A 23,348-nucleotide genomic window follows, 5' to 3' on the forward strand; every position below is an offset into this window, starting at 1 on the left:
AGTTGCACTGGGTGGCGTATATTTTTACACTATATAAGATCGGTTTGAAAACGTCATAAAATAACGCGATGCGCGCATTGCTTCGAACACCGCGAGTACGTACTAACATGATTATGCCGAAGCAAAAATAACGCGAAAATTAAACACAAATAAAAAAACTATGGGCAGTCGAGGACTCCGGTGTGCAGCTATGGGTGTCCTTGGCATCCAAGGCGAACTCCGGAACCTGAAAAACGGACAAAGTGTTATTGTTCGGTAGAAATCAATTGTTACATCTCTCTCTGTGCCCACGCATCTGCATTTCTACACAGGTGCAGATATCCTTCACGTATTGACAAGAAGTAAATGTTACACTAGCACTTAGTCCTCAACTTTAAGCACTTAGCATTTACTCCTTTTATTATTTGCGCTTTCCCAAAATTATAAGTTTCAAAAATGCTACCCTTTACCTCTTACAATAACATAATAATAATAATAATAATAATAATAATAATAATAATAATAATAATAATAATAATAATAATAATAATAATAATAATAATAATAATAATAATAATAATAATAATAATAATAATAATAATAATAATAATAATAATAATAATAATAATAATAATAATATTAAAATAATAATATTTGGTTCACAGGAAAGGAAAGGCGCAGTATACACTTGCTTTGTGGACACCTGAGCCGCGCCGTAAAGGAAGGAAGGAAGGAAGGAAGGAAGGAAGGAAGGAAGGAAGGAAGGAAGGAAGGAAGGAAGGAAGGAAGGAAGGAAGGAAAGTGGCTAACCGTTTTTCCGTGAAATTGGTGAAATAAGATTAACTGAAATGTTTCAGTTAGTCCTATTTCACTAATTTTATGCATGTTGCCGGCGCTTCCACCTTAAGAGAGTATATATTTGGTTGGGAATCTCAGGCTTTCAAGCTTTCCATCATGGCGACTGCACTAATATTCTGTGTTATGCCGCAGCCGCAGTTTATAAACTAAGCCGTATGCATACGGTGCCATAAGAAACAGCTTTAGAAAGCCGTTATAACTTCTGGGGCACGTGAAGTGATTTACTTCACTCACATGCAAAGCGCTCTCGTGAAGACAAAAATAAAAGAGATGGCGACACTTAAACTTCGCCTTCAAGTATATGACGCGATTACGCCAAGGGATCTTGTCTGCGGCTTTACTTGCGGTTTCTCGTTCGCGTCTTCGATGACACAGTTATCAATCCATTAGCATGCGTCTCTAATATACTACACCTTCTTATAAGCATGCAGTATCAATCTATTAAGTTATTCAGTTACCGGTCGTAGGTGACCACTCGACATAAAGAGCCTTGGTTAACCAAGCCGTGCCCGCGTGGCCTATAGAGTATTCTGCCTTACTTGGCATCCAAGAGCACTGGAAGGTGGATTCTTATTCCATCTTCTCATCTCGAAGGGGCGAGTCGTGGTCGTGTCATCGAGGTGATCGTGTGGCTCGTTAAGTTGCACAAATAGTCCAAGAATCGGTACTCGGCCATGTAAGCTGCCAGCTAATACCTACCATCACCATAACCTTGATCTTAGCTGCCTGCGTTTAATGCCAACGCTGGATTTAATAGGTAACGAGGTCTTTAACGCTATACATTTATTACTGACCTAGTTGCAGTATTATACAGAGCAGCATGAAGTAAGAGCGCACAGCATATGCCGGTCAGTCTGGGGACACTTAAACTCCGCCTTTGAGTTCGGTAACGCGACAACGCTAGTAGTTCCCGTCTGCGGCTCCCTTTGTGGACGCTCGTTCGCCTATATGCACTTGGCTAATGGCCTAATTTCTAATCCCTTAATATATGATTTATCAGGGACAATCCTTAACGCATAGCCTTAATCTACTGCATTATGTGCTAGTGCAAACGACACAGGGGCCTGCGTTAGCCAAGGCGTACAAAGGTATCTTCGTGGCTGAGGGGTAGCGTGTGTGGCTGAGGGTACAAGGTCACGGAGGGGTCGACTTTCATCTCATCCTGCCATTCGAAATAATCCAGGCAATTTATCAGCTCTTACCAATTCGGCCACGTCATGTGACCTCGTGAGGTCACGCAACCTGCCTGCCAATCAGTGCTCGTCTATGTAACCTGTCAAGTCTTCTAATACATTCTTTTTCTTCTTCTCTTCTTCTAATACATGTTTTGAGTCAGAAATAATACTTGTGCAATATTACGCAATTGTTAACTATGCTACGTCTTTTTTTTTTTTTACTTGTATACTTTTTTATGCTGTGCATTTTTTGTATTCTTGTACTCGACCCACTCCCCTCTGTAATGTTCTTACCCTGAGGGTAACAATAAATAAATAAATAAATAAATAAATAAATAAATAAATAAATAAATAAATAAATAAATAAATAAATAAATAAATAAATAAATAAATTATACCTAATGGCAGAGGTAAATGGATCGCGACCTTTCACTCACAGTGTCGAATGTAAGACTGCCAAGGAACCGAAGACCTGACCCACATTTTATGGGTATGTCGACGCATGACAACCACCCCCTCTAATGTCCGTACCGCGGATCAGATAGAGGCACCAATGTACAATCCTAGTCCTGCCGTTCAAGCGGCGATAGTTGCCTGGGCCTCGTGGGCCACCGAGGTTGAGGGGCTCCCCGTCGCCTGATTTGCCAGTCTCTCTACTTAATAATTTCTTGGCGGATGAAAAGAAGGTTTGAGCAGCGATGAAAATTATCGCTCGAAATATATTATATATCTACACACAAAAAAGCGCATAAATGCGACACCGTTAAAGGCCTCGTTATCTTGAAAATGCAGCGTTGTCGACGTTGTTGATCATGAAGATCATTTTTTTTTATGTCAGTTTAACCGCGGGAACGGAACTGTTGCTACAGCACTGCACGATTCATCCAGGTGCTCGCAGTGAAACAATGCGGTCTTTGTTAATGTAGTTTCAATGCATCTTCCGCTTGAAATCCTGCTATCTTTACGCTATTCCAAAACCGCCGATCCACACTAAAAGTATGGCGACTCATTTAGTGAGGTTACACTGAACCTGAATTAGGTGAGCTAGCACTTCGGGTTCCACTTCGATTTTTGTTCCAGGTCGCTCTTACTTACTGGCATGCAGGTGTAATCTACTAATTATCAGGCGAAAGATCATCCTAACTTCGTCCTTGGAGAAGACGGCCTTTCCATTTGAGAGACACTTAGTGCTAGTGTGCTAAAGTGTTGCGAGTAGTACTCATTTCTAACAGTTCTAGAGAAGCAGGAAGTCGACTCGTTCGTCCTGATGCCGACGTTCCACTTGCAGAAAAAGAGTGCATAGCGAATTCCTACGGACACGTCACGTTTCGGAAGTCCCGTTTTTAAGGCGATAACCTTTAATGGCTCACGCTCGCGGATCGTGTCCGTCCGCCCGTGCGTCCGTCCGTAACGCTTTCGTTACGTTGGAGGCGGTAGCTGGCAGCTGACATGGCCGAGCACTAACTGGACGTAGGGCTTCCTGACATTACGTTTGGCAGGAGCTGCCAACTCAAGCCTCTCCTTTCATATGGGAGGGTGATATCACAATCAACCTACCAAAACATTTGCATTCACGTTATCCCTAGGCCACGCAGGTACGTTCTTACGACTCAATTAAAGCGGGGCTTTACTTGTTGGCTTGCAGCTTACGCTATTACGTCATCGCGAAGTAGGGAGTGAAAAAAGAGAGAAAGAGATGCCGTTGTGGAGGGCTTCGGACTACCTCGTGATAGAGGCTTTCACCTCATAGCAGTTTAGGGATCCAAAGTGTCCCCTAGAATTTTTTACCCCCTTTTTACCTCTTAGGCAAATTATCGACATTTGTTCACTATCAAGTCAATGTGAAATACCGTTTCAAAGAGGCCTGTACTTGAACATGGCTGATTCATTATAGCCATATCTTCGTAGACCGCTCTATAAGCGACGCACCCTTCATCTTCCCGGAGTAACCGCACAGACTGCGGTCACGGTAACACGCTGGACCGACTTGGAGGCCGTCCGGCTACGCTGGCTGAGCGGGTCCGGGGCAGTGGCAAGAGAGACGGCTTGCGCCCCTTCCACAAATGCCGGTGCTGGTAGAAGTCCGAGATATCGGGCATCGGGAATTTGCTGCATTGGAACCGGAAAAGAAAACAAAAAACAAATATGCGATTCCCCTATAGCTGAGTTCTTTCGTGGCTGCTTCTTTTGCTACCTGGTAGCAGGCTGCACTTTAAGTCACTTTAATATTAAAACAGACGTTTAGTTCAGGGTTTAGCAGCTTCGGTTGGTAGATTTGTCAAGAACCGCAAACGCAGAGGAACATCAATTCATAATTAGCTCTATTGGTCGCATAATATCGCCATGCCACTGCCATGTATTGGTGTTCTATTTCAGGCGGGAAATAAGGAACCACCACGCCCTAGGAGGTCACCGAAATCACTGTGACTCAAGATGGCGTTTCCTGGCCGAGAGGGCACTACAACCGCCTTGAAACGGAGACGTTACCAGTCTACACGTGATGCGTTCCCCTTCAGTGTCCAGCATTAGCCGCACCTTGCGTAATGAATCGCTGGCACTTACGCTCACCACTTGTTAAGTGCCTTAAGTCGCACACATAACTCATCGATTCCAAATACTTAGCGGAGACACTCACATGCTGCCAAACTTCCTGTCAATGACGATGAAGGCCAGGCCAAGCGCGACGCACAGGCAGCCGACGCAGACATATGCGATCGCGATGAACGGGTTGCGGGATCCCATCCACGACGCGTTGGACAGGATCAGCCGCTTGGTGCCTCCGAATATCGTCACCGGGTATCCTAGACGAGTGACGGCTCAGGAAAATACAAGTGCGGTAATGATACCTACTCAAGGTGAATTAGGTGGGACACTTAAACTTCGCCTATGAGGGCATGACGAGATAGCGTAGGCTAGCTACCACCCGAGCCCTGTTTTAACCAAGCCGCACAAACGATACTGCTTGGTCTAGGGTAACGTGAGTGCGACGATCCTGGCTGGTTGATTCTGATATCACCCTCCCATATGAAAGGAGAGGCCCAAGTTAGCAGCTCCTGCCAGACGTAAGGTCAAGCAACCCTACTTCCAGTCACTGCCCAGCCATGTTAGCTGGCAGCTAACGCCTGCCAGCCCCACGCTCGTGATTTTTCAATCACAAAGATGATGCCGGATTTTCTGGTGAACTGCGTCTTAAACGCTGTAGCGTTAAAAAAAAAAAGAAAACTGTAGGGGGACACTGAGGCCCCGCCTTTCGGGTATGACGCGATAGCCGAATATGTTAGTCTCTAATTACACATGACTATTAGCATGCAGTCGTAAGGTACCAGTTTACTAACGACATACATATAAACACCCATTTTTCTCAAGCTGCGCAAGGGTGGCTTGCAGAATCCAGTGGGTAATGTGTACAACTCACAATGCAAGCGTCCTTGGTCTGAATCGCAACTTAGAATTATTAAAAAAAAATTCATTTTTAGGAAGTCATACTTTTATAAAGTAAAAAAGTTAAACCATTTGAGAAATGCTGTGATCATTAATTCCCGCTGCATGACGTTGTTCCCCTTCCGCGCGTGACGTCACGTTTGACATGAACCTCCGGAAACTCCAGCGAGGTCATGCGCTTGTGATGTCATGACTCTGTCGACCAATCACGATTTTTTGCTCACGGCAAATTCCACCGACGCCGGCTTTTATACGACACGGATCTTTAACGCCGTCGCGAATAAGCACAACTCCTTCTCTTGACTTCTTACCGGCGGATTGCATATCATTCTGCCAATTAAGACCACTTCACACGTGTTAGGATCACGTTTGCTGCTAGCACCACTGTCTGTGCTTTGCCTTCCTATTCCTCTCATAGTTCAGTTGCCTGTACGGCTGGCCTCGATTCGAGTGGTATGCAGTTTTTTCGCTTTATATACGAAGTCAATTTTTGCAAGCTCCAGCAGGTCCTGTCTGTGTCCGGTGTTAGAGTGCGGAACAATGGCAAGGATACGGTAGTGTATCTCGAGAAAGTACTCCCCTCGAGGCATCACTTTGGAGAACTCGGCGTCGCTGGCAATGCGTCCGTACAGCTTGCGCAGCGACGGGAAGGATGCTGTGCGCATCCAAACGATGAACGCCTCGTTCTGCAGGCCGCCTGGAATCTGGTCCACGGGTAGGTGCCAGTTGGGAGGCTTGATCGTTCCCGTCAAGTCTGCACGTACAGTTCCAGTGCACTTGCAAGGATGCACGCTCATACACTCGCTACAACGTTCCTAGTGTTGCAGACAAGGGCATTTCTCTGAGCAACATTCATAAACAGTTAGACGGTATATTGGAAAGCTCGCTAGTCCGCGCCTAGCCGGTGCTTTGCGGATTATTGTGAACTACACACGAAAAACAAAGTTCAAAATTTACTTCGTGAAACTCGGCGATAATGGCGCTGCTACTGATATGAACTTTACTGGGAGCGTGCAGAAAGTGAACACATCGTGGTAGCAAAAGAGCAAGTAATCAAAGCCTAACGAGCAACACAAATAAGGTAAACGTTTTATGAGAAAAAAATTACCGCCCTGCATAGGAAGTACAGGGGGGGGGGGAGGGGGGGGGGAGGGGGGGGGCAAAAGTTCCCAGGCCACAGGGTCTGCTTCTGAGCAGTATAGTAGGACAGCTACAACGGCCCCAAATCCTAAAATACATGTGGAGGGTAGAAGAAGCAATATTCTAACCTCTGATATCATTTATAGCTTTAATGGGATTTTATTTATTAATGGGATCTCACGTGTCAGAATATGCTGACCAGAAGCAAAACCTGCGGCCTGGAAACTTTTAACCGCCCTCCCCTTCCCCCCTGTACATCGTGACTGGTGTTGCGGAGGAGCGCTAATCCTAACTTAATTTAAATTAAAATTAATAAAATGAAAGATTAAATTTAATGCAAAATAAGTTCAATTTTAAATTAAATATAAATAAAGTTTGAAACTCAAAACTAAAACAAAAGCTTTAAGTCTCAGGTAAAAGCAATAGCTTGAAACAGTTGGCACAAACGCCGACACAGGAAATTGTAGTAATGATCATATAAGGTTTTCCCTTTAGTAAAAAATATTAACATAGTTGAGGGTTTCTTATTCAACGAAAGAGGCTGGAACAGGCAGGAATGTGATGCGTACTGTTCGAATTCCTGAACTTCCGCTCACGGTCCGAAGGCCAGGAGATATTGACGGACGATACCTCCACGTCGCGATAGTTGCCGGGGCCAATCTTGTACCTGATCTTAAACGTATCTGCGAGCACGAAAATGAGAGACACTTAGGCATAAAAGAAGTCAAGGCTTGGGCATTTGGCACAAATGACAACAGTCGTCTCCGTGACTTCGGGCGCCTTGGTCACCAGCATGACGATTATCTCTGCAACTTCCGCCGTAAAACGAGCGACAGATTCCATTGGGTTTTCAGTCCAGAGTCCTGACGAAGGTCCGTATGCCGACCGGGCGTCGTTTTCAGAAATATCATCTCCCTGACCTTGAGTCATCTGATTGGTGGAAATGCCGGAACCGGGAGTGGTAGTGACATCCAGTTCAGGTGCTTCCACCAATCCGATGACTTCAAGTCAGGGAGATAATGACACTTTCGATAACGATGCGAACTCGAAATATGAACCCTGGAATTTTTTTTGTTTTTTTCAGTAGCGTCAGACGCTTAATGTCTGCAGGATGTTGAAGAAAATTAGTATTCCTATCCCGCCCTGCGATGTCGGCAGCGCCGTAAGTGCAAACATGGCGGCACCGAAACGCAAACAGTGCGGCCTGAAGACAATTTTTTACGGCTGTATAATGGCATATACCATGAAAGCCAAGTATTTTCCTCACAACTTGTGACCGCCGCATATAGGCTTGTTGGGAGTGCCCCAGAATGCGTAGTCGGTCAGTTTCGACTTCATATAAGTGAGGCCCCGAAATACCTCATGCTGCAGTGCCGACAAGAATAGTGGTTTTGAAAATCTAAACACTTTTGTTGTTTACTATAGGCTACATATTAGAGTCATTTTTAAAGCACACCAACTACCCTAGAGTAATAATACACGATACCATTGGAGGTAATGGAGATTTGCTACAGTGGTGTAACTTGTGTAGGTTGAAAAGTTCCCTCTTAATATCATTGACTGTGCACACTTAAGGACAAAGACTTCTCCCATAGCCTTCCAATTATTATCGTTCTGTGGTATCTGCTGCCAAATTCATCCAAGTATAGTTCCTAACTTAATCAAATACCTAACTTCCTGCTACCCCTTCTACGGTTGCCTTCACTTGGAATCCAGAAAGCTAAATGGCCATCGGTTACATTAACCTCAAATTACATGCACTGCACACGCCCATTTCTTCTCCTTGATTTAACCACATCATCAATACATCATGTTTGTTCCTGAGCCACTCTTTTCACTTTCTGGCTCATTGTTGTGCCTACAGGCCTATCAGTTTTTGTTCCATAGCATATTGTTTTCAATTTAACAGGAACAACTTTCGTTAGCGTCAACGTTGCTCATAGACTGTCCTCTTCATGGACACTGGGAAACTGCATTCACATCCTGAAAGCACATACCAAATGTGCTCTGTCCCATTCGTATTGCTCTAGTTATTACATTGTTTCGAGCTCTTTATTTAGCCCATTCACTCTCAATACCCAATCCCTCCGTTTTCATAAACCCTGTGCCACTGTTACAGTATAGCCCCCAGCCTCATCCCTGCCGATCGCCGCGTTCAACTGGCCCATCAGTTCTCCATGCTGTGTTTTTACTTTACTCATTCCTGGTTCCACATCTTTCCTGAAGGAATAGAACGGTGAGCTACAAACCTTCCAATAATTACACAGCCAAAGCGTTATAAGTTCAAAGTTAAATAAGTATTATCAGTTACCCAACCTGCTTGTATATGTCTGATCTGTATTCTGATGCCCATCACCTCTGCTAATGGTATATGCCGATTAGTGGGCTCTGTTAACTAAACATTCCCATTTTAAAAACTACGGACAAACTTAAGTAAAATCGTGTATAATCTTGGGCGTCTGGCGTCAACAGCCCAGCAATGGAAAGACCCGCAGCGTCGAGCTTGTCATTTACACTAAGAACAAGTTATGAGGCGGAATGCAAATTGTCGGTGAAGTCAGGAGCAATTCCATCGTTTTAGGGAACTGCACCTGGTAGCCTCGGCGCTTTCACTACCTGCCGTCATACCAGTTGAAAAGCTCCTTCAAACCCTGACTGTCGCCTGGGGTCACTTCGCAGAGGTGCAGCCAGGAGCGGTAAGCAGATATATTTAGTGTATCGTGACCCGCTATCCACCACCGTGACACTCTACCGCGCGTGGGTGGGGCACACAAGCTGATTGGTCCTGACGCGGCAGGTCTATATGCCGACATTCAGTATGTGGCGCCATATATCGGCACAAAGGAGATCTGGGCATGCCCAACGGAACGCGCGCTGGCGGATCACCCTAGTGGATCGCTGATCACGGTAAACTAAAGCTCTTTAATAAAAGAAAGGGGACACAAGTTCCCCCTTTAAGGAGCGCACGTGACCTGACATATGTCACCTGCGAACTGCCACCTGATAGAGGCATGTTCGTTATTTTTCGCTCATTGTGCCAGCAACTACTACTACTACACCGACACCATGGCCACCCGCTGAATAAATGCCTTAACTTTGTTGTTGCTGCGTTAACAATTGTCCCTGGCCGTCGTCCCTGACGGTGTGAAATGCGCTGCTCTATTGCACACTTCTCCCTGCTCTCGTGAGTCGCATACACCTCCATACCATAGAAGGGAAGTGAGGCCCAGTTTATTGTCACTAATCCGCTTCTCAAAGGCTCAAGTTTTCGTAAACGCTGAACAAACCCGACCAGACGGACCTCAACGTTGAAATCAATGAGCTGCTTGCTTAGGTATTCTAGCCGTCGAGACTCTTATCTATGCAGTTTTAATTCTGTCCCTGTTTCACTAATTTTGATTTCATGTACACTTTTACAGAGTTTATATTACTACTCACTCAGCTTCAGGCAATTGCCGAATTAAGGCCGAAGCAGACCGCAAAATTTGTATAGGTGGTTCCCAGGGCCAAGTTGCCCCCATGTGTGATCAAATAATTGTGAATGTCATTATGGTAACCACGCCGCGTTAACGATAGAAAGGAAGAATGCGGTCACCGTTGAAGAGGCTATTAGCGATGGCGCCGCAGGGGAACACGACGGAGCCCGTCTTGTGGTCCACGGCGTACGGCTTGCACACAGAGCGGACGCTACGCGGGTATCCCAGCAGCTGCTTATCGTCGCGCGACTGGACGTAGAAGCGGAAGTTCTGGTAGTAGCTGGTCAGGCCATAGTACACGTTCACCGTTTGCTGCAAGACGAAATTAAAGACTGACGAAGTTGCTGCGGTCACTTTCGTTCTTCAAACTGTCACTTGAAAAATGGGAACCGTTATCATACCTGTGCAGTTGGTGAGCTCTCGTGAGCTTCCCCTAGGATAAATATAGCTTATCGAGTGTCCGCATTCAGAGAGAGAGCATTTTCGAAAGGTAACAGAAACTTTTCAGGGTAACTTCGGCGACGTTTAGGGAACTTATAGACCCTATAATGCTGTGCTCGTAGTGTAGTGTCATGCATAATACTGTAGAGCGCATCAAGTGCAATATAATTCCTTCAGCGTTCAGTGTACCTATATAGTGAAGCCATCTGGTTGGGTTGGGTTGGTTCACAGGAAGGGAAAGGCGCAGTATCTGTCACACTTGATCTGTGGACGCTTGAACCGCGCCGTAAGAGAAGGGAGGAAGGTGGGAGTGAAGGCGGAAAGAGAGAAAGAGGAGCCGTAGTAGAGGGCCCTACGGAGTAATTTCGACCACCTGGGGATCTTTAACGTGCGATGACATCACGCAGGACACGGACGCCACTTCGTTTCGCCTCCATCGAAACGCAGCCGCCACGGTCGGGTTCGATCCCGGTAACTCCAGCACAGTAGTCGGGCTTCTTACCACTGCACCACCCCGGCGGGGCAAGCCATATAAGCGCAGTAGCGTTTTTAGTGCAAAATACTATATATAAGTGTTATGTATTACGTATCGGGCCTACAGTCGAATTCCGATACAATGAAGTTCACGGGACGTGCGTGGGAACTTCGTTTTCGTTCAAAGTGACAAGAACAGTAAAAAATTCGCTGGGTATTTCACGAAAGCACACCGAACTATAACCCAAGAACATATCAGGCTGCTCTTTCTCTCTTTCCGCTTTCACTCCCACCTTCCTCCCTTCCCTTACGGCGCGGTTGAGGTGTCTAGAGAGACAAGTGTGACAGATACTGTGCCTTTCCCTTCCTGTGAACCAATTAATTATTACACCCTTCTTCTGATAGGGAGAGGGCTAGGGAACATGTTACTCCCTTTTTACTCCCTTATAGACATATACGCATTTGTGCCACAAGTGTATCTTTCTCTAGGTTTTACAGCGGGAACTTACACGGAAATCTTCGGGGAGCGTGATGATTTCGTAGCACACGCAGCTCTTGCTGGGCTCCCTGGCGATCACCGCGGCGCAGGTTCTGTTGGTGTTCACCTGCTTGCACTCGGTGTAGTCGAACTGGTACTCCTGCAGCCGACTGGTGGTGAGGAAGACGGCCACGCCCACCGGCACGAATATGAAGCCGGCCAGCAGGAAGGGCAGCGCCGCATTGCCCGCGTTGAACACGGGCGTCCACCCGGGGATCTTCTGCTGCCAGAAGGGCCGGTCTGCACACGAAGGGGGAGTAAAAAGGGAGTTAATAAAACGCCCCACCGCGGGTTCACAAATAATTCAAAAGTACTCCGTCTTGTGAGAGTATGTTACCAGAATGGTCGCTTTATGCCTTTGTCTATGCTCGAAACTGGGGTTTAAAATGATTTTAAAACACTCCGTCACTTCCAAATACAGATGACGAAAGCTATTTTCTTCGAGGAGGGGAGGAAGTAGTATTGTAGATTAGTTAAGTTGTGACGCAGTGTGAGCAATACGAGCAGTACCTTCTCGTTCCTTAGAGAGGGACCTAAATGTGACAGAGAATATTATTCAAAGCACTATAAGGGACAAAAGTGTGTGGACCATACAAACTGCAACCAAATCACACAACTTTCATACTGGTCAGTAGTCTCGGATCATACCTGTCGATGTGAAAGATCATTTTAGTTCTGTCACGTGTTAGATAAATAAGGTGATAGTTTATATTGAGCTTGTAGTTCAAAATTGTCTGACCTTCGGTCCAGAGATCTTTGTCCCCGAAAGTACATCCTCGGAAAGTCGGCGATTATGTTCAGTGTAGCAATGTTCTGTAAAATGGGCAAGAAATTTTGCCCAAATCTGCGACAGTTTTCAGGGTCAGATATGTAGCAGACTATGCTGTGTTAGGTGGTCATGGGCACACATGTAATTTTTTTCGGAGCCATAGAATATTAATACTTAACCAGTCACACGATCCTTTAACTATAGGTCATTGGAGTACGAACGGTAACGGCGACATCTACTATGGTCATGCAATAACGTCATTCAGTGCGAACGAAGCGAGCTCCAAGAAACCAACCGTAACTAGTGACGTTTTAAAAGCCGGCTACAGGCAATGCACATGCAAGCTTTAGGCGTATACAACATGCAGTAACAACTGCGTGTGAGTTCATGTGCTATACTGAAAGTTAGTCTCCGACAGTAAACGGTATTATGCTTCCTATGTCTACAGCCCCGCCACAGGGATGCAGTGGTTAAGATGCCCGACTCCTGTGCCGGAGTACCCGGGTTCGATCCCGACCGCCGGCGGCTGGCTGCGTTTCGATGGAGTCGAAACGCAAAGGCATCCGTGTGCTGTGCGATGTCAGTGCACGTTAAAGAACCCCAGGTGGTCGAAACTTCCGGAGCCCTCCACATAGCCCGAGTCGCTTTGGGACCTTAAACACTACAAACTAAACAAACCAAAATTCTTATGGCAGCAAAGGTTTAAATTAGTTTCGTGCAAATTCAACTCAGTGGCACATTTTTGTGAGTTTTCGAAAAAAAGAGCCAAGGAGTCCGAATTTTCAAAGTGAGCACAGCGAGCTTGTATGTACATACGTTTCATAATATATTAAGATGTGCGAACCTCGACCTAAGGTCGCTCTTTGAGCCACTCTCCTGAAGTAGCCGGCAGCCAGGAAGATGATCCACATTCATATAAATTGAATCTCAAAGCAAATATTTGGTATTTTAGTTTTTGGAAGCAATCAGAATAATCAGTTCCCTCGCAGATTTTGCTCCAGCGCTGCTAAAGTTGTGACGTCAAACATGATGCAACAACAATAGTCGAGAATCGCCTGTAGAAACCAACATATAGTTCTCTCTTTCCTTTGTGAGTTTTTGATTTTGTTCTGGTAACGTTGATGTGTATTTCATTGTTTATAAACAGCCGTAAAAAAGCGCTCTAAAGAACAGACGCGGACGGAATAACTTGTAGAAGAATGCGATGCTACCTTATTTGTTTTTATGCGCCCATCAGTCGCTACGGATCAACGATTTGCATAAACTTGAACCCTTATAATAACATGCTTCGCCACATATATTATATCCTTTCCGGAGCTTTGAGTCATCTGACATATTTTTCGAGACGCGGCTTTCTCCCTATAATGCTCTCACAACATCCTAAAGCACTGTGTGAAAAAACGTATTCCCCACGACCTTCTGTACTGAAAGTTCATGACAATTAATTATTTATTTATTTATTTCCAAATACTGCAGACAGCAGCGCTGCCCAAGCAGGAGAGGGGTTATATGTTCTGCAATAACAGTTCAGCAAACATATTTTCATTGGTGCATTCAACAATAAATTGAGGCAAACAGTTCCACTGATGTGTTGTGAGGGGAAAGTATGAATTCTGGTAAAGTTTGGTCCTGGCGAAATATGGGCTTACTACTTTGGAGTGGTTCAGTCTACTAGATCTATGGGGTGCAGCAAAATATAGACATCACGTGACAAACCAGACTTGTTGTTATACAGCATGTGAAAGAATTTCAGCCTAGAAACCTGACGGCGTACTTTAAGGGGTTCAAGCTTAAGCTGACTCAGCATGTTAGAGACCGAAGATGTTGAACGGTAATCAGAAAAAATAAATCTGGCTGAAAGACGCTGGATGCGCTCTAGTTTGATAATGTCTTTATTATAGCACGGGTCCCAAACTACCGACGCATACTCGAGAACTGGTCTGACTAGAGAGCGGTATGCTTCAAGTTTGACGCCACGAGTAGCGCCTTTTAATTTTCGGCGAAGAAAACAAAGCTTATTGAATGCCTTCGTGGTAATATTGTCAATGTGGGTGTCCTATTTGAGGATGTCTGTAATCGTTAACCCTAGATATTTAACAGCTGAAACAGAATTAAGAAACTGATCCTGTATGTGATAGTTGTAACCAAGGGGCTTCTTCTTTCTTGTTATTGACATAGATACAGTTTTTGCAAAATTAATCTTCATACCGCTCTCCTCACACCAGTCCGCAAGTTTACAAAGGCTTTCATTCAACACAGTTTGTTGTGAAGCACTGTCTATGACACTGTACAAAACACAATCGTCGGCAAACAATTTCACGCTTACACTTTCATCGACGTTTTCCGCAATGTTATTGATATAAATTAAAAATAACAAAGAACCTAGCACAGATCCCTGAGGCACTCCGGTCAATACAATTACTAACCCTTTATTCAGAAAAAGTTGAATTACTGATTTCAAATAGATGAAATATATATTTAAAATTTAAATTGAAATTGTACCTCATTTGATGCATGTTCTATAGCGATTATAAGTACAGCAACAACATGAAAGTGTCGGCGCAAGATGCCCCGTTTCAAAATGGTCATCAATTATCGCTTGAATTGCTTCAAATATAAATTCCAGCCTTTTTTACCTTCTTTGACTCCTCTCGGGCGGGGAACAACGGCCGATAAAAAAAAAAAAAAAGGCTCTCTGACGCTCAGTGAGAGTAAGGAAGAAAAATGCGCCAATTTATTCTAGGCTGCTTTTTTATTCACGGACTTGCATAGGCAAAACAGCTGACGCAAGCTAATGTTTACGTAAGTGCTAAGAGAAGTAAAAAATTGCACACGTTGATGCTAAGTAAATATTTGCTTTGCGAGCTTTTTTTTTTTTAAATCGGGATACCGCAATGCGTGTACAGAGGAAAGAATCAGCGGAGTGCTTTGAAGGAATGTATATTGCATAACACCTTTCGGGGCTCTAACGGGTCTCTTTATCATGCTTCTGCAGCAGTGTGTGAGACTGCAGTGTTCCAGTCTGCCCTTTCCAAATTCCAGTGGTAGAGAATATTGTGCGTCGTTTTGTGTTGGTGTTTTGATGCGCATCACAGAAGAAATGGTTGCCAACCGAAGAGCGGAGAGCTGTGGCGAATAGTACGTGTGGATAGTTTTACGCCTTATGTTTGAAAAACGGATTCGCTCCAGGTATTGACGCAGCTTCGTGGTGGTGTCCTGAACGGAAACACATGCGCAATTCGCAAATCTTTTAAGGACCGCGACGCGAACGGTGCTTCTTAACGCTAAAAAAACTGAAGCGCCTGGGAACTTGGAGGGGCGCAAAAAACACTTGAACAAAGAGAATCCTTTGGAATGGCTTTCGCTGCTTTTAATAAGTGCGCCTGAAAAAACCTGTAAGGAGAAGGAATCAAGCTAGGAAGAGACTGTTTTCAACGGCTTAAAGCTTCGTAAGACACTTTCGGTTCTCGAAAGCCCTAACAAAGAAAACGAGCGGTCCCTAAGATACAAACACGTTCGCCAGGATTTGATCTAGTTGTCCACACTTGAGCACAGCACGCGTATCGAGTGTGCACTTTTTATTCAGCCCAGATAATTTTAGCATCATTAAGATCCCTACAATGGCATTGTATTCTGAACGCATCGACGGTACATAACCGTCAGGTTTCCTGTCTTAAGCGGTGGTCTTCTGAACAGGCGATAAAAGAGGAATTCTGAAATGGGCGAGTGTTACCTCCACCTTTGTAGTGGGAACTTTTTTGCAGACATCTGTTCGGTTGGCATGCGGACATAAAGTTAAGAAAGTAGTGCTCCGTCTAAACGTCTGACGAGAAGAAACTTAACGCTTCAGGCTGGCTTGAATCCTTTGTAGCTTACATGATGGAGAAAATAAAAGGTGAGTGTTTAAAACTATGTCCAGTACATTACCCCGATCACAGAAATAGGTCATCGGCAAGTGACACATCTGAGTAGTGCGCACCATACGTACGCACACTGTATGTCCTTCGCAACGCGGCAAGGTCTTGCCAGGCTGCTTTGCGACGTATATATGCAGCTATGACCACCGTTACCATCACCACGTAGCCTCATATTTCGATACTACCGCGATCTTACACCGGAAGTATCAAAGGCACTTCGCCAGTGTCTATATACTAAACGGAGAATATGGCGATCACCACTGTGCACTACTTATACAATTTTCGCCACGCGGTACATCTCATCGCCAGCCCCCGCGAACATGAGCTGTGTGCGCTATCTGGACCTGTATTATAAAGCACTTCTTTCTAATGTAGCAATGCATTCCGAGGTTTGAGCACACAACTGTTACTTACTTTTCCAACACACTTCCTCTAAAGAGCTCATAAAGTACTTACGTTTAAGCCCAAGACATTAAATTTCTTTGGAAGCGTATACTTCGTGTAAGGTCATGAGATATACAAGAAAGAAAATTTGAGTAACTTAATTGTATTAGTATTTTACATGTAATAAGACGAAATTGGTTTGTTCTCTAACTACGTTTCCTCTTGGTGCATCATACCAAGAAGTATTCCATAATTAAGCGGGGAAATAAAAAAATAGATTTTTGCAACAAGTGTTCTTCTCACGCATTATTTCACTTCTTTACGTGGCCAAGCAGTGTGTACGCAGATCCTTAGCCGGGTGCCTAGGTTATCGGCACATCCGCCTAAGCATGCTCTATGAGTGTCGCTGCCATCCGGAGGATTCGCTTGCTCTCGGTGGTGGCAGTGACAGCCGGGAGTGACGCTATAAGGCTGAGGTTTCTACCACCCATATCATTCTGCACAAAATATTTGAGTTCGATGATGACCTTAATACCTACCAAGATATTCTAATACAAATTAGGCAGATCAGTATTTCCGTAACCGTGTAAGCAACTCACCAAAAACGAGGAGATTATGTGGCGTAAGCTACAAACTGGAGTATTCCCGAACCGCCAACTTTACAGCAAGTGGCACCCGGAAATTTTAGCCTCAGGTGCAAACGATGCGATGACATAGCTGACATGATCCACATGGTATGGAAGTGTCCTAGATTTGGAGAAGCTGACAGAACAGATGAGTCCTGCGAGGCACTACTTCTCCAACAGGACGAGAAAGGGCAACGTGCAGTCATCCTTCTCGTCCTGGCCGCAGCTCAGATCGAAGAGATCCAGGTTGACAGCTGAGGGGGAGGACAAGGCCGGGACAGAGCTGCGCCTCGGATCCTCGCCTACCTTTTGACGGGTGCCAATAAATGCTATTTCTCTCTCTCTGCTGGAAAATTCGTTCCTTCGAGCGCCGAAATAGTCCGAGGTGGAACAAAAACTGATGCTGACAGCACAAATACAAAATGTGTGCACAGTCCCGGCCAGAAACGAGCAGTCTACCGGAATTTCTTTGCCACGCCACGCAGTGTAGGTAACTTCATATCAGCATTACTGCACAGGTATGTAATTATTGGTACCCGCTTTGTGTAGTGGTGACGGTGAGTGTCATTTTTCTATTAAATTTAACTGGTTTTATTTTGCACGCTTTTTACCCAATTCTCTTTTTGTTTTAATCACTGAAAACTAGTTTTCATGTTCTAAGCAATATTTCACGCTCTCTCATGTTTCGCGTTATTCGTCCATTCTTTTTTCCAGCAGTAGGTTCGCCTCTACTACAGATATTAATTTCGCTTTTACTATCACAAAGTTCAGAGCTACTGGAAGGCGCCAACTTCCTTTTTTAAAATCCCGAAGTATGGCTTTGCAGTCTAGCAGCACATATTTATTGTTTTCTCAAATTGCTCCGGCATACAATATATCCCTGTTCATGTTTTGTTTCTAAATTGCGGGGTGATCTAGCCTTAAAGAGGAGGGAGCTGCATCTTGGATGTCATACAATATCTTTTTTGTTCTTGTAATGTCACAGTTCAGATTTTCTATCCCCACTTTGTCGGCTTGGTTTTGCGGATCTCCTTTTTTATGTTCTTGATAAAATATTCTCTCCTCTGCTGCTGCTTGCGTGGTTTGCCGCAAGCTTTCGAATTTCCATCATGCGGTCGCGTTGTGACCGACCGTAGTACAAATACTTGAAGACTCTCACTGCCAGTATCTCATTAATTTTTTGCAGTCTTTCCTCGAACGATATTTTGCTATATGCTTTAATTGCCTCAAAGGGCGGCCAACCTGTATCGCCGTGAAAAGCTTCATTTACTGCTTCTTTAAGGACCCATAAAGCTAGTTTGCTCACCATTGTTTGGTTAAAGTTTAGCTTACCTACTAAATTTCATTTGCAGCACAGCGCCATATTCGTCAAAATTCAGTTCCGGAACCCTTACACCCTGCCCTACAGTCGACGTAATACTTCGTATCTGTATATCTCTACAGGGCTTCATGCAATTCATTATGGCTGCGTTCGTTTATCCTATCGCCTTGGGATGTTATTCGTGGGTCTTTATATTCCCCGTCTTCATCGATCAAGACGCCGAATACAAATAGAATGTTCGCTGCTTTTTGCCCACAGATATCTGAGATGACTTGAAACTCTCTTTAGCTGTCTTCAAAAGAGTACTGCATCAGCGTACACAAAACCAGGAACATATTAGACAACCGTTAGTCCTCGTCGGCTATGCGTTAAATTAAACCAAACTATAGTTTCGTCTAGCTAGGCTTGAGACATTGCTGCATAAATTATGAACAGGAGCGGCGAGAACTAAAGACCTCTCTAGTCAAAAACCTTTCTATGTTCACTTTCTTTGCCCTATTCAGAATTTGCAAGTCTATATATCCTATAATATCCCCGCACACTGCGCTTATAAGCTTTGTTACGTCGGTATATAGCCATTTTTTTATCTTAGATATAGCTCCAGAGTAACTCTGGGCTCAAATATTAATATGCTCCTTTCATTCCGAAAAAAGCTAATCATAGCGACCTCTTTTGCGTCACAGCTATTTAAATACTGTGTTACTCCAGGTTCTTCTCCATATGGCTGCACTGCCTAAAACGATTCTAGGGACCTCTCAGTACTCCGTTCCAAACTATCCATATCTGCAGCTCAGGTTTGATAATCTGCATCGCATATATAACCGACATTATCGAGGTTGGTCTGCACGAAACAAATCTAACTCTCTCTCTCTCTTCTTTATCTTCGTGAATTGAATATAGTCTCCTGCACAGCCTCTCTTCTGGTACCAGATTACACTGAAAGACGTGATCTATAGCTCTGACCAAAACTTTCTTACTTTGCGAACACAGCTATAACAATCAGCCTGATAGAAATTGCATTAGGTCTGGCATGGCTGCTGTCTTTCTGGAAACCTTTCCGGCGCTCTCTTCCAGCCCGAGTTTCTCAGACCTAACTTTTTATCTGTCACCTTAGGGTGCAGAATAAAAATTTCCGCGGAGAAAAAAGGCTCCTATGGAAGGGGCCACTTGGAAAGAAAATTCCCAATTGTAAAATTATCCGCAGATAATTCTGAAACCGTTTTTCAATAAATGGCACACTTTTGATTATCTTGACTTTGAGAATAGACGTACGCATGCACTGTTCCGCAATTCCAGATTACTCCACGGCCATGCAATGCATGTCACGCGTTTAAACACCATAACGCAAAAAAACACTTGCCCTCGGTTACTCTCTTCCTGCGGCATCATGTCTGTGAGGCGGTCTGTGCCTATGTCAGTATCAAGTCCGCTGAGATAATAATTTCATGCCCCTAAACTTCACTTTCTATGTGTCGTCACAGAATCTACTCATAGGAAAGTATGAGATCTTGCTGTTTTTGTGTAAGGAAAAGAAATACATTCCGGTAAATGCTGTAATTCGATTTATACGAAAATCTGTTCTAAAAATGCGGGGAACCTCAATAAACCTGGTTTCTAGCTATAGTGGTAACCTAGCTGGGAGACAAACTATTTTTGACATCTGTTGCCAAAGGTTCAGCAATAAAAAAGGAAGAAGAAAAGGAAGGACCGACTGCTGGGAAGGAACTCTTGATCTCCTCCACCAATGCGAAAGACGGAAAAGCCCACCAGTCCTCAGAACGAATTGTCCACAGCTGCTATAATGCCAACTCGCCATCCTGGATATTCTTCAGCAACTAGCGCCAATTGTTGGCCGCCAGTAACGAACACTGCGCCATTCAAAAGGGATTTTTTAATCTTGTACTTCAGAGAATTTCGCGTGTCCCGAGGTATTATACGCAAACCCGGTGATTATCATGGTTAACGCCTCCTTATTCTTGCCGCAAAACAGTCAAATCGCGAGATTTCTGTGTGCCATAGAAGGTAAGTACGATATGCACACTAACATTTGTAATTCCCTCAGTAATTTTAAGCGTTCAGCTCCATTTACCACGTTGTGGCAGCCGTACAAATTAGAAGCGTTAGTCCAGATTTCTTGGCTTTATTTCGTCTCGAGAGTTCCAGATCTCTCGAATGTGAGACGAAGTTTAGTCCTCAAAAAAAAAAAAAAAGGCTTACGGCTTTCACGGGTGTCGCAAGAGCAGCAGTGAACTACTTCCCAAGCAGCACAGTCTATCGGCCCAATATTGGTTATGTGCTGGCAATTCCGGCTCTACCTAAGACCAATATATTGCCAACACACTGCAATACTGGGCCGATGGTTTGTACTGCTTGGGATGGCACTAGCGGGGCTGCAAAGTCCGTGAGCCGTGTATTCCTAATATTGGAAATCAAGTCTCCAGGGCAAAGTCAAGATCAAAACTAAGTTCCTTACAGTCAATCCACATTGCACTAGGATTAATTAAAGGATTATAGGGTGCACTTAAGCTCCGTTTTTAAGGGTTAGGATGCGATAGCGTATACGCTACCACACCACATATAAATCGCCGTTCTAACCAAGCCTTATGAATGTGCTTGCGGGGTCTGGGAGTAACGGGAATGCAAAAAGGGTCCTGGTAGGCTGATTCTGACATCATCCTCCCTTATGAAAGAAGAAACCCGAAATGGCAGCCAGAGCGTGGCAATGTCAGCCGCCAGCTACCGGCTGCCAGCTTTTTCGCTCACAAGCATGATTTTTCATGACTATCATTTTTCGCTCACAACGTCAACGACGACGACGCCGGGTTTTCGCTGGTCCGGGCCTTTAAACTTACGACGTTAAAATAATTACTACTCCCGCAATCACTGAAGGACGCTTCTGTACTCCTCCTTTGCGGAGCAACAGCGTTCCTTCATCTGTTGCCGATATTGGTTCCAAACGGCCCCACGTCAACATCTTGTGTTTGTTCCTCAGCTCGATGCGGGTGCAACGGCAAAGACAGAACCTAGACAATGCTGGGATGCATAAGCGTGGTGAAATGGACTCACCAATGGGCCTGTGAGACCTGGCAGGGGCGTTATTCATGCCTCTGTCGCTAGGACGACGCTGCAGCAATGACGAAGGTCCGTTCTCTTCGGAGGCTTCTCCTCTTCTTCCAGTAGAGCGTGAAAATTCGTGACGAACGCCTCGCGAGGCCTTCTTCTTCTTCGTCCTCTTCCTCTTCTTCTTGACCTTTTTAAACGTGCCACATCGCGGGGCCTGCGTTACTTTCTTCTTTTTCAACGGTATACGGGACTTCAATGCCGGGCTAATTGTCGGGGACGAGCGGAGGAATATGTTTACAAGAGGAAAACGTTCCGCGCTAAGATCCAAACCAAGCCGAGCGGTGCAGACGTGTGTCGCATACGCGCAGCTTAAAAGCTGTTTTCCAGCGTTCATCGCTCGCCTAGGGGCCGAAAACCATCACAAAAGATCGGAGTCGTCACTCTGTGCAAGAGAACTCCTGAGTTTGGCCATCCGATGGATTATTTCCTTTCTTATTGCACTTTTACCTTCAACATGAAACCTTCAACCTTTTACTTTCACCTTTTACCTTCAACTCTCAGCTTTAGCGTTGCCTACCTTACATCGACGGAAGCCGGTTCCTGTGGCGGCCCCGAGACCACCACGATGAAAAGCGTTATGGACGGAGAGGATATAGGCTTCATAGAATTCGAGAGCGAAGAGTGGGAGACCGTTCTAGCATGCGCGACCGCACGAGGAAGAAAGACGGGAAACCCGATTGAAAATCCGGAACACCGGCGAGCACGGCGCAGGCGATAAGAAATCTATCACCCAGAAACACAGACAAGGTCCCAACATCCGCAAAAAGGCACTATGGCCTAAGCTCCCGGGGAGCGACTATAAAATAATTTTCAGGCCAAGAGGCTGGAATCTGAATAACTACGTGCCACGCCGCCACCTGAAAGCCATGTGAACAGTTGTAAACCTACCGTATGGCAACATCCTGGACGAATATATTTCAAGGATCAACTCCAGGAACGACAAGTACACGATCAGCACGCCGAATCGTCATTATAGACTAGAAGACCCTCGACATGGCACCCTGCATCGCGACTCCCGATGATGCTATTAAGGGCGTGGTATACAACGCCTACGATATCGGAACTCCGGAAGAAGTCTGCAGGGCTTTATCAAGCGCAACCCGAACATCGTCATACTCAGCGCAATGAGAATAGGCAAGTCAAGATCTATCTTGATTACCTTTGGAGAGAAAAATATCCCGTGACAAGTTTTCCACTGGGGATCAGTGTTCACCGTCTACCCGTACCGAGAGCGGGTGGAGACCTGTTACAACTGTAGGAAGACGGGGCACAGGACTAATGTGGACTTCAAGGTACGGCTAGAGTGTTGCTGCAGATGCGGCCAAAACCACACGGAACCACGGGAAGGAGGACTTCCGATGTGCAAGCCCGAATGCATTGTATGTGGAAGGGGGGGGGGGGGGGGGGGGGGCAGAGCACCGAGAGTCGGAATTGCAAGTATAGGCTGCTCAAGACACGACCCCAACAAACCCAAGAATGGCTCAGGGCAACATAACTCTGGACACCAGCCATAATTGTGACAACGGTGCCGACCATAAAGGCTACCGTGGGACAAGCAGGTCGAACTCCTTTCCACCACTGCCGGGGACAGGAGACGGAGACGTAGCGTACAGGCGTAAGGCAAAATATAGGCTAGGAGCACATTTTATATATACTTGCGTGCATTCTAATCAGGTTAGAGGCTAT

The 23,348-nt window shown here is 45.1% G+C and overlaps 1 protein-coding gene across 1 annotated transcript; it reads right to left on the bottom strand.

Moving 5' to 3' along the window:
* Positions 1–3,976: 3,976 nt before the first annotated feature.
* LOC146172986 (cell cycle control protein 50A-like) lies at positions 3,977–21,642 on the bottom strand. Its single transcript, XM_084585099.1, has 7 exons — positions 21,606–21,642; positions 11,494–11,762; positions 10,189–10,381; positions 7,163–7,276; positions 6,007–6,207; positions 4,648–4,813; positions 3,977–4,121 (listed from the first exon to the last, which is right to left on the bottom strand). The coding sequence occupies exons 1-7, from the start codon at positions 21,640–21,642 to the stop codon at positions 3,977–3,979; spliced, it is 1,125 nt and encodes a 374-aa protein (XP_084441225.1).
* Between the last annotated feature and the right edge of the window lie 1,706 nt (positions 21,643–23,348).

The sequence above is a fragment of the Amblyomma maculatum genome, chromosome 11 (assembly GCF_055883805.1).
Source record: "Amblyomma maculatum isolate TAMU_Amacu chromosome 11, ASM5588380v1, whole genome shotgun sequence".
Taxonomy (NCBI): domain Eukaryota; kingdom Metazoa; phylum Arthropoda; class Arachnida; order Ixodida; family Ixodidae; genus Amblyomma; species Amblyomma maculatum.